Source organism: Artemia franciscana, chromosome 20 (genome assembly GCF_032884065.1).
Source record: "Artemia franciscana chromosome 20, ASM3288406v1, whole genome shotgun sequence".
In the NCBI taxonomy this organism is placed as follows: Eukaryota; Metazoa; Arthropoda; class Branchiopoda; order Anostraca; family Artemiidae; genus Artemia; species Artemia franciscana.
In genome coordinates, this window is record NC_088882.1 from 30,091,946 (window position 1) to 30,103,179 (window position 11,234).

At 39.4% G+C, this 11,234-nt stretch overlaps 2 protein-coding genes across 2 annotated transcripts; both read right to left on the minus strand.

Moving 5' to 3' along the window:
* Nucleotides 1-7,227: 7,227 nt before the first annotated feature.
* LOC136040043 (uncharacterized) lies at nucleotides 7,228-7,611 on the minus strand. The gene has a single exon (XM_065724109.1). It carries the CDS (start codon nucleotides 7,609-7,611, stop codon nucleotides 7,228-7,230), a length of 384 nt encoding a protein of 127 aa, XP_065580181.1.
* Nucleotides 7,612-9,513: 1,902 nt separating this feature from the next.
* LOC136040044 (craniofacial development protein 2-like) lies at nucleotides 9,514-10,389 on the minus strand. Its single transcript, XM_065724110.1, has one exon. The coding sequence runs from the start codon at nucleotides 10,387-10,389 to the stop codon at nucleotides 9,514-9,516; it is 876 nt and encodes a 291-aa protein (XP_065580182.1).
* Nucleotides 10,390-11,234: the final 845 nt, after the last annotated feature.

The window sequence follows — 11,234 nt, forward strand, 5'->3', positions numbered from 1 at the left end:
TTGTATTTTAAAATGTTAGCGCTTAATGCCAACCTTTTCCGGTTTGGTCATCAAAAAGTGATGGAATCTCACGGAATTCCCTTTCTTGGTATATAGTAGAATTTAAAAGCGAAAACAGTTATCAATGTATCCTTCTTAGAAATCTCCATCTTGGAAATTTGGCTCATCCTGTTTCCGTCATTTTAAGGTCCTTCATATGCTCCAGGAAGGTAAATGTCACCTTTAAAGTTTTCACTAGAGTTAAATCCCATGCTAAGGACCATGCCGAATATGCCTCTGCATCTGTTATTCCGAGTTATTCATTGAATATACAAGCCAGACTTACTGATAATACTTTTATACTCCCCGCAAGCTGTCAGCCATAACAGAGGCTTCAAAGGTCATCAGTATTAATCCAACGGCTTCTAAAAGACTAGTATTGCTCTCAAACTTCAATGAATCCCTTCAGATCATCAATAATATCCATTTAAGTGCTACGGAAGCAGACCTGAGGAAAATCAGAGATCAATTTTTAAAACAACTTTATTAATATCAAGTTCCAGCATGTCCCTAGCTACCAAGGCATCAATTATACAAAGGTAGCAGACTAGTTGACCACAAGATCCTTGAATAATTTGATCAACTCTAACTTAAAAGCCCAAACCTTCAGAGACATATTCAGAAAAAAGTTCCTTCACAAACAAATATGTCCTCTTGATCCATCGTCAAAGGCAAATAGCATTCTTTATAATAAGAATCAAAAGCAACTCTTTGATCCTGAGAAAAGGATTTTTTACTTGCCATAAATAAACCAATCCACACTGTAGATTTTGCAACTCTATTCCAGAATCCTTGAACGAATTGATTTTAAATTTCAATTCATCCAGCAAGAATTAGTTAATAATAGGAAAGTATTCTCAAGCCTGACATCAACGTGTCACTGCCTTCGAGCCTGTAAGCTAACACTGAAAGACAAAACTTAAGATCTTGTAATTTCTTCTATGGCTTATCACAAACTTGCTTCCGTAATCTGTGCTCGAGATTCTACTTTTAACTTCATCAAAGAAAAGGTAACAACTTATGATTTAAATTTTCTGTCACTTCCCCTTCCTTATGCTAGTCCCCATATTAAGAACACTGTCATCCTCATCATTTCAAAAGTGCTTACTGAGCTTCGTGACCCTTCGAAGCGGACTCATGCTATCTATATATATATATATATATATATATATATATATATATATATATAAATGTACTGTCTGCTATCAGTTATCTATCTGTTACAATACGACTACAGTAAAGAGAATAATGAGGACTTTTTTCCCAAGACAGTGAACCCACAAAACCTATTTGAATATTTCGGCCCTATATCTAAGGGCCGTCTTCAGCAAAGAAAATAATAAACAATAAAACACTTACAATAAAAGCTCTCGGCTAAAAATCCATTTTTTTAAAATAGCCTTGGCATCATTACTTCTTAACAAAAAGTTCAGTCAAGATTTTGCGATAAAAGATGATGTCAAAGAGAAGCTGCAAATCGTGTTTTCCGAGCTGATTGTAAGGCTAAAAGCTAATCTTTTGTTATTGAATGCCGCCAAAACGAAATTCATCAATTATAGTAGACTTGGACACAAAGCAAAAGGAATTTCAACTATAAGTGATCAGGCTACATATATTCGAATTCAAAGGGTAACCTCACTCCGGTATCTTGGTATAATTACGGATGAAAATCTATCGTATGAAGAACATTGTAATAGATCACGCGTTAAAGTTGCCCAAGGAGTTGGTGTAATGAGGAAGCTTCAGCATTTTTTTCCCCTATGAAATTCTACACCTCATTTATTTTGCCTTGGTGCATTCCCATCTTATGTATTGTCCCCTGATTTATTTGGTAACATTCGAATATCACATAAAACCGATACAGACTTTTCAAAACCGGGCTCTTCGAATTTTGCAAAGATATTTACCGTCAGGTTCTTCCTATCCAAATAAATCTAAAGCTGAAACTATATATTTATCAACTAATATTTTGCCTGTTTCAGAATTATTCACTTTTGATTCTTTTTTATTTAAGGTAAAATATGACCGCTCAGAACTGCCTTCGTACTTTCGTTCGAGAAATTTTTTTCCTGAGCAACCAGACCATGTTTATGAAACCCGTAATAAATGGAAAATGCAGCACCTGAAATTAACCATTGAGAGATCACGGTTCTCGCCACATTTCTCGACCATGGGTTCATGGCATCTTTACCATATATTGACAACAGTAAATCTCTCCCAAATATAAAAAAGCAACTTCATTCTATCCTTATAAATAAATTCAAGAATCAGTGCTAAAATTTTTTTTTAAAGTAAATAGTTGTTTGTTTGATGTTGATATGGTGGGCTCATTTTTCTTTTTCTTTCCAAATAAGTTACCGGTCATCGGTTACCCTCGCTTGCACACTGTTTTTATTTTGTTTTTCGGGTTGATATTCGCCGAGTGTCGATTGCTTTGTGGGTTCCCGTCTAGAGGTGAGTTATGGATTTGTTTATATTTATTTTATGTAGTTTTTTTTATTTCTTTTTTTTTGTCAAATATGTGTGCTATATTGTTATACAGGATCTTTGTCATTCGACCTTATGTCTCCGGCTTGACCCTCTTTTTTTTATATTGTGTGTATTGTACAGAAGTTCAAATAAAAATCTTGAACCTTGAATCTTGTAGTAGAAGTATTAATAATAATAGCAATAGTAATAGTATGAGCAGAAGCAGTTACATTAGGATGCAAATATTTTCATGTGGTTAGTTCAACATCCCCCACGACATGCCTTATTAGTTTCAACTTCACAAACCAAACTTTTCATAAGATATTGACGTTACGCCCTTTGGACAAGATGCATACAGACGGCGTGTTGTGACAGAGGTTACCATCCCCCTGGATATTCCTTGAAAATTTCATTTTCATACCTTTGGGAATAGTCAAAATAGTAGTCAGAGTAGTAGTATTGATGCTGCTAGTTCTACCGCTATTATTCATTAACAATAGCAGTAGTACTAGTAGCAGCAGCAGTAACATATTGCATTTTGGTCTGTAGAACATCACTCTCATGAAAATCACGCCATTTTTAAGTGACCAAAAAGTTCGGAGGGCAACTGACCCCCTCCCACGCCTATTTTTCCGAAAAATGTTTGATCAAAATTTTGAGATAGCCATTTTGTTCAGTATAGTTGAAAGATAAAATTATAATAAGTTTAGGTAAAAAAATGACCTCCCAAAGTCATTGGGGAGAGGCCTACAAGTTTTTGAATTTCCTCATTGTTTACGTATAGTATTTAACATTGGGAAGTATACACACATTTTTCAGGGAGGGGGAAGGGTTTCTCCCGGGGTGAATCTATAGGGGGAATATCCAATAGGAAAGGAAATTATTGAGGGATGAATTTTTAAAGTAAAATGTTCCATGGGGGGGGGGGGGTGGACAGAATTACTTTAAGAAATTTCTTTTAATTGTCTTACATTATCTTTGCCAAATTTTACATGTGGAGACGTTCCTGGGGCAAATTATGGAAAATTTTGCGTTTTTGTTCATTAATTGGTTGGTAGAGGGAGAATGTACCACCGGGTGTAAACTTTATTCAGCGACATTACAGGAACCCTTCAAGCGACACCTTGCACGTAATTAGAATGTTTTTACCAGAACGTCTTGTACAATAATCCTAAACATAATCATTTATGAAAATAAACAGGCGTGTTATGTGGGATTTGATAAAGTTACCTACTTAAATATCATTTTGAATGAAAGACAAATTTGACGAGAATAATAAAAGCCGCATTATGAAAGGTTCAATTTAATAAATTTCATTCTCAATGAAAGAAAAATTTAACATGAATATATCCACCCGCTTGAGATGAAACATGACTTGGTTTCGCAAACACGTTAGATAAGGCTAGCTTCACATTTCAATAAATTGTCCAGGTCTTTTGGGTTAAAAACATGGGGAAATGTACAATGTAATGTCCAAAATGGGATATGTCAGAAGCTAATTTGAGAAAGTCGATAAAAAGTCACCGAGGACCAAATTTAAGATTTAACACACAAATTGTCGGTGAAAAAAAAAGAATTAAGTGGTCTTTTGTTGACCATTTTTTATTGGCTCTCGGCAATTCCAAATGAAAATCAGAGGTAAAATCTTTTCCCATGGGCACTTTGGAAGGAGGGGATGGTCAAATAATCTTCAAAAGGGCCTCATTCTATAGAAAATCAGAAGTTCTGTTTTTACTTATTAAAGGTCAAAAGGAATCATATGGTAACTAAAAAAAAGCTCACGCCCCGCACCAAACTTCACCTATTCAAATCAGTTCCTTAAATAAGTATGATTTTAGCTGATGTTCCAAATCAACAAGTACTTATTCTACACCTTTGATTTATTTACATACCGGTAAAAAAAAATATAAGAAAATCATGTCAATGAAAGTTCTTAGCCAAATTGGCCAGTCATGACAACAAACAACAAAGAGAGATAAAACTCAACAAAAAAACCTCAAACAAGACTGCGGTCAGTAGAGAGAAAAGAGATGAAAGACTAAAATAGCGCAGATATTTCGCCTGTATCTAAACTAGGCGTTCTCAGCACAAACTAAAAAGAAAAAAAAACACTAAACTTAACACAAATCAAACCACTACCAATAATAATAAATACAATTGTTGCTACTGATCCACATAGGGAAAAGAATAATAAGTTGAAACATTGCACACTGGAGGAGAATTCAATTCTCTGTGGTTTTGATGTGGTTTCCATGTATTCGAATCGTAATGTGAAAAAGTGCGAAGATATATACTAGCACATAGGTGAATGGAACGGCATAAGCAGCCAAGTACAAATAAACTTTGGCAGTCTTCTGACAGCTTCGCCTGCAAACCACCTTGCTCCCCCGTCATAACCAACGCATTGCCTGTGGCAAATCCTATTAGGTTTGTTTTTGGAGCTCCAATTTCTTGAAAAAGTTGTTCAGTTATGGCCCGATAAATATATTCGGCTGTACACTGCTGAACTTCTGTAAATCTCAAAAAGGAGTCTCGTACAGGAAAACTGTCTTCTCGATCAACAACATTCAGATCGAGACGCCAAACAACTATAACCAGGCTCTTTTTGTTACTAAAGTCTGTTCTTTCGTCAACTATTATAGAATTTCTTCTTCTTGATGATTTTGCACAGGTCATCGAAACCCACTTCGACAATAGTGTCGTTACACGAGATGCGCAGTTCTGGTGTGGCCGCAGGTTAGGTGTTTTGCCATATCAGAGTCGGGAAAACAGGTCTTTAGAGTTCTGCACTTCATCCATGATGTCAATAGCGACAATGTGACGCACAATAAACCCAGAAAGCATAATTTTCGGCACTTCTCACCTTTTTTTCTAAAGTCAACTTTTCAATGAATTAAAACAAATTTCAAAATTAAAAGGCAAGCCTTTCCAGAAGGAAATAAAATACAATTCTGAAAACGACTAGAAAACATATTTACAATATTGATTTACACCATTAACTACTAATTATTACCCTTTCTAAGAGAAAATCGACATAATAGGCCTATATTGCCTAAATCTTGTATTCCTTGTAGATTTTCTCATTGCTTGATGCAACTGATGTCGCTTGTTTTCTGTTAAATTACATTCAAGAAAAGTCACATTGAATTTTTACTGCATATATTGGGAAGTGTAAAGAACACTTTTTTGGTGTGTGTGTGTGGGGGGGTGGGGTTGTTCTTAGGGTAGATTTATATAGGGAGACTCTTCCAGGGGGATAGAAATTTTTTAGGGGATCATTTTGAAGGGGAACGGATGCAATGAGCGGATTTGACGGAATTACAGTACGAAATTCTTATTATTTGTCCTACATTCTCTTTTCTAAATTTAACACGTGGAGATGTTCCGAAGGAATTATTTGGGGGGCTAATTTCCATATTATTTGATTTACAGAAAATAATTTCCAAGGAAGGGGGCATTTCTGGTGTGATCGAGAAATCGATTAGAGATTAAAGTCGCATTCAACTGAAATAACGCTAAGAATATTTTTTCTGGCTGAAACGTCCGAAAACAGTTTTACGAGGATGGGGGATTTTCAGCTTGGGTGGCAGTGTCTGTAGGGAATTATACGGAGGGGTGTACTTTACTTTCTTTTTAATTATCTTACATTCTCTTTGCCAAATTGTACACGAGGAGATGTTCTGGGATCATTATTCGGGGGACTATTTTCTGCGTGGTTGATTTCCAGGAAATAATTTCCACAGAAGGGGGCATTTCTGGAGTGATCGATAATTTGATTTTAGATTAAAGTCCTATTCAAATGAAAGAACGCTAAGAAGAACTTTTCTGGTTGAATCATCCATAAGCGATTTTACAGGGAGGTGCGATTTTCAGCGAGAGTGGAACTGTCTTGAGGAAATATGACGGGGGAGGGGGATACACTTTACGTTGGATGAAATTTCCACTGCGGAGTGTTCCACGAGGGGGGGTGTATTTCATAAAGGGTGAGCCAGATTCACCGGCATTATTTTTGAAAAACAAGAAGTTTTTTTAACTGAAAGTAAGGAGCAACACTATAACTCAAAACGAACAGAAATTATTCAATATATGAGGGGTTGCCCCCTCCTCAACACCTTGCTCTCTACGCTAAAGTTTGACTTTATGTCCCAACATTTGTATACCGGCAACTGAAACATGGGGGCTGTTTAATTAGAATAACAATAAATTTAAAAGTGCTAACAGCATTTGAACCTGCATTAGTTGATAAAAGTTCAGAAATTATATACAAAACAAGTTTTTTTTTTCACTGAAAGCAAGGCGCGACATTAAAACTTAAGCCGAAAAGAAAATATCTTCTACATGAAAGGGGCTGTCCCTTCATTAACGCCTCGCTCTTTATGCTAAACTTTGAATATATCCCTACTCTATTTTTTTAAACAATAAAGAAAACTTTAGAGTAAAGAGAGAGGCGTTGCAGAGGAGACAACCCCTTTTATATGCGGAATAGTATCTGGTCGTTTTAAGTTTTAATGTCGCTCCTTAATTTAACAAAAAAACTTTTTTTTTATGTAATACCAAGAAGAAACTGGGCTGTGCATAGGCAATAACTATTCGTTTCAGCTTTAATTTTTCAAACATCTGCTTTTCGCGACAATATTTTACACGACAGTCTATATACTTTCGGTGTTGGTTTGACTTCATTATCTATTTAATTATTAATAATTACTTATTACTCACTACTTAAGTCCCGTCCATCCTCGCGGGACGTTTTGGGGCCACTTCTTTTGACAGGGCATTAACTAGGGCTCGGTACGTTGTTCTATTGTGTGCAGTTCGAGTCAACTCAACGATGCGCTTTTGGTCAAAGTTTTCAATCCACCTCTTGCTAGGTCTTCCTCGTGGTCGAGATCCGTCTATGGTTCCTTCGAGGGAGATTTTTGGTCGACGGTCGTGGTCCATTCTCTTGACATGCCCGAGCCATCGCAGTTGTTGTCGTTTGATTTTATTTAGGATTGTGTCGGGGGACTTCAGCCGTCTTCGCACCTCCTCATTGGTCACATGTTCAGTGTAGGTGATTCTTGCGATGCGACGGAGACATCTCGAATGCAAGTAGGTTGCGCTCATTTTCGATCTTCAGGGTCCAGGTCTCACACCCATATATAGCAATTGGCACAATCAGGCTGTTGAAAAGTTGAACTTTCAGCTGGTTCGACAGGTTTCGGCATTTCCAGATATTTGTGAGCCTTTTAAAACTGGAGCTAGCAAGAGCTAGGCGGCGTTTGATGTCGGAGGTATGACAATTGTCCGCTGTGAGGAGACTGCCCAGGTAGACGAATTGGTCGACCGTTTCAACTGGCTGGCCGTCAATCATTATGGAAGGAGTAGCTGCTTGTTTTTGGCATGACGTAACCATAACTTTCGTTTTTTTGCGTTAATTTGCATGCCAAAAGCTTTTATGGCTTCGTTGAGACAGTCTGCTTGTCTTTGGAGATCAGCGGCCGTTGTAGAGAGCTGGTCAATGTCGTCAGCATAGGCGAGCTTGTTTACTAGGACTCCACCTATTTTGGCTCCATGTTTGTCTGGTATCAGTGACAGTATGGCATGAAGAAACAGGTTGAACAGGTGGGGCGACAGAATACACCCTTGTAAAACTCCCGAGGATGTTGAGAATTCATCAGAGTCCATCAGTGGTGAGTATCCGGCTTCTGGATTGGCTGTCTATATTCTCAATAATCGTGACGATTTGGTCAGGGATACCGTAATGTCTTAGGATATGCCACAGACCTTTCCTCCAGATTAAATCGAAGGCTTGCCGAAAGTCAATAAAGAGATGATATAGGTCTCTGTTGAACTCGACAAAGAGTTCCATGAGCTGGCGAACGGTGAAGATTTGGTCAATGGTCGATCGTCCAGGTCGGAAGCCAGCTTGGTATTCACCCAGAACGGAGGCTGTAATTGCCTGGATTCTATGTAGGAGAGTTTTTGTCAGTATTCTAGTTTGATGACTGGTCAAGCTGATCAGGCGGTAGTTCTCACACTCTCTTCTTGAGCCTTTTTGTGGATTGGGACCACTGCTGCCTTACACTATAGCTGTGGGACGTGGCCCGTTGACCATGCGGCTGACACAACTTTGTGGTACAATTCGACGACGTCCTCTGAGTCAATGTTAATTAGTTCAGCAGTGATATCGTCCAATCCTGGGGCCTTCCCTCGTTTCAGGGATCTTATCACTGCCTCAGTTTCTGATTTTAAAAGTGGTGTTGGAGGTTCTCGATCATTAATGGGGAAGGAGTTTAGGATGCTGGGATCGGGAATGATCTGCGGATTTAATTTATCTTCAAAATATTTCTTCCATCGTTCGAGTTTCATTTTTGCGTCGTTGATGGGATTGTTTTGTTAGTCCAGGATTGCTGTGGAGATGGGATCTTTCCTGCTAGACAGTTCACGAACTGTTTTGAAGAGTTTTTGACTGTTTCCGTTCTTAAACTGGGTTTCGCATTCCTTGCATTTCTCGGTAACATGGTTACGCAAGGCCTTTCGGACTTCCCGTTTGATTCTCCTTTTGAGATATTTATAGGTGTCTCGGCTGCATGGGTCAGCTTTGTTGTTGCAGAGACGCTTTTGGTTACATAGTTGGATTATTTCTTCAGTAATCCACGGCTTTTCGTCTTTCGTTTTCCTCCCGAGGACATCATTTGCTGTCTTCAAAACTGCAGAAGTTGCATGCTCAGCCAGTTGATCAATCTCTTCGACGGTTGTGAGGGAAGTGAATTTCTCTAGGATAGCTCGGAATTTTGACGATATGCTGGTGGTATAGGTGCCTTTTTCTATGGGGTCGCGAAGCAGCTCTGTCCAGAATCTAGGGATTCTTGTCGTCTTAGGGAGTCGTTTCAGTCTTAGCTTGAGTTTGGACATCAGGAGTGAGTGATCCAAATCAAAGTCTGCACCAGGAAGGGATACAGTATCCATTATTGAGGACTTCCAGCGTTTAGATATCAGCATATAGTCTATCATGTTTTCAGTTAATCAGTCGGGGGATCTCCAGGTGACCTTACGGCGGTGTCTGTGTTTAAAGGCGGTGTTAGTTATATACAGGTCATTTTCTCTACAGAAACTAATTAGCCTTTCACCTCTTCCGTTCAGTCGGCCATGGCCGTGCGGTCCCATTACATCTCTCCGATCAATCTGATCGTTGCCCGTGATAGCGTTGAAGTCGCCCATGACGATGAGCATATCTTTCTTTGGTGTTTGGTCGGTGACACTTTGAAGTTGAAAGTAGAACTGTTCGCATTCTTCATTGCTTCGGGCAGAGTCAGGAGCATATACCTGGATGATGGTAAGGTTTGACACGGATACCTTTAGTCTAATGGTTGCTATCCTTTCTGATACGGGCGTGAAGGAGATCAGCACCTTTTTTGTAGTTGGTGAGAGGATGAATCCAACACCCTGTCTGTGAGTGCCATCGGTGCGTCCTGAGAGTATGAGGGAGGTTCCAGAGATAGTTTCTTCACCGGTTCGAGGGAGGTGTGTCTCAGATAGCCCGACTAAGTCCCATTTGTATCGGTTTAGTTCTCTCAGTAGTAGATCCATTTTTCCTGGTTTGGCTAGAGTCCGGGTATTGAGTGTTCCTATGTTGAGTACAGTTTTAGTGGAGATGAGTCGCAGGGTATCCTCATCCCGTCCGGGGGTCGTCATAGGCCTATTATGATCGTCGGCTTCCCCGTACGCGGTAACATGTTCGTCGGTTTCCCCGTACGCGGTAGCATGTTCGTTAGCTTCCCCGTACGCGGTAGTATGTTCAATATTACTTCCATTCGCCTTCATCATCATCATCATCAAATTTCTAGGTTCGTTGGTTTCCCCGGATGCGGTAGTAATTCTGCTTTGATTTATAGAGCCCATAATTCATTTGTTAAAAGGAGAGGTTTCAAGGCTGGTTAGGAGAAGGCAGTAAGCCACTCCTCTCCGTCAACTTGCAGCGGCCGTTGTTCGTCGCTGAATCATCCGCCCTTTCGCAGTTGTCCTCCTGAAGAGGATCCTCCCACGATGATAATCTGCCATACCATACGATTTACCCATTGTTGGGAGAAGGTTTGAAGCTGACGGGACATATCCACACGCCGGTGGGCCCAGCTCAGTCTACATCAGAGGGGCCTTCTTCCTCCTCCGCCTGAATTTATGTCCCCCAGGCGAGGGTATCCCACTTATATTTTAGGACCCCCAGGGGGTGGGTCCCCCATTGGTCCGTGCCTTCATCACCACCGGAGGTACCCTGCATATCTGCAAGGCTTTCCCCTATCCGCCACCTGGGGACGCACTGAGTGGCCTAGGGTGGGCCCCTACTGAGAATCTGAGGATCAATGAGAATCTGAGACTGATCCTACTGAGAATCTGAGACTGATCAATCTGAGGATCGTAACTGTGAAACGGATTGTCAGCATATAAGTTTGAAGTTTGGATCCCGTATCCAATTTACTCGTATTCTGGGTGTAATTCATAATAGATAACAACAAATACTTTTGCTCCACGTGTGGCTTGAAACTCAATAGGTAGCTAGGAAAATATCAACAAAGGTCACGTTTACTATAATGTAAATATTTGCACTTCAAATCATAATATATATCATATAAATATAATATATAGGTGTAATTCATAATATACAGCAACAAATACTTTTGCTCCACGTGTGGCTTGAAACTCTATAGATAGCTAGGAAAATATCAACAATATTCACGTGTACTATAATG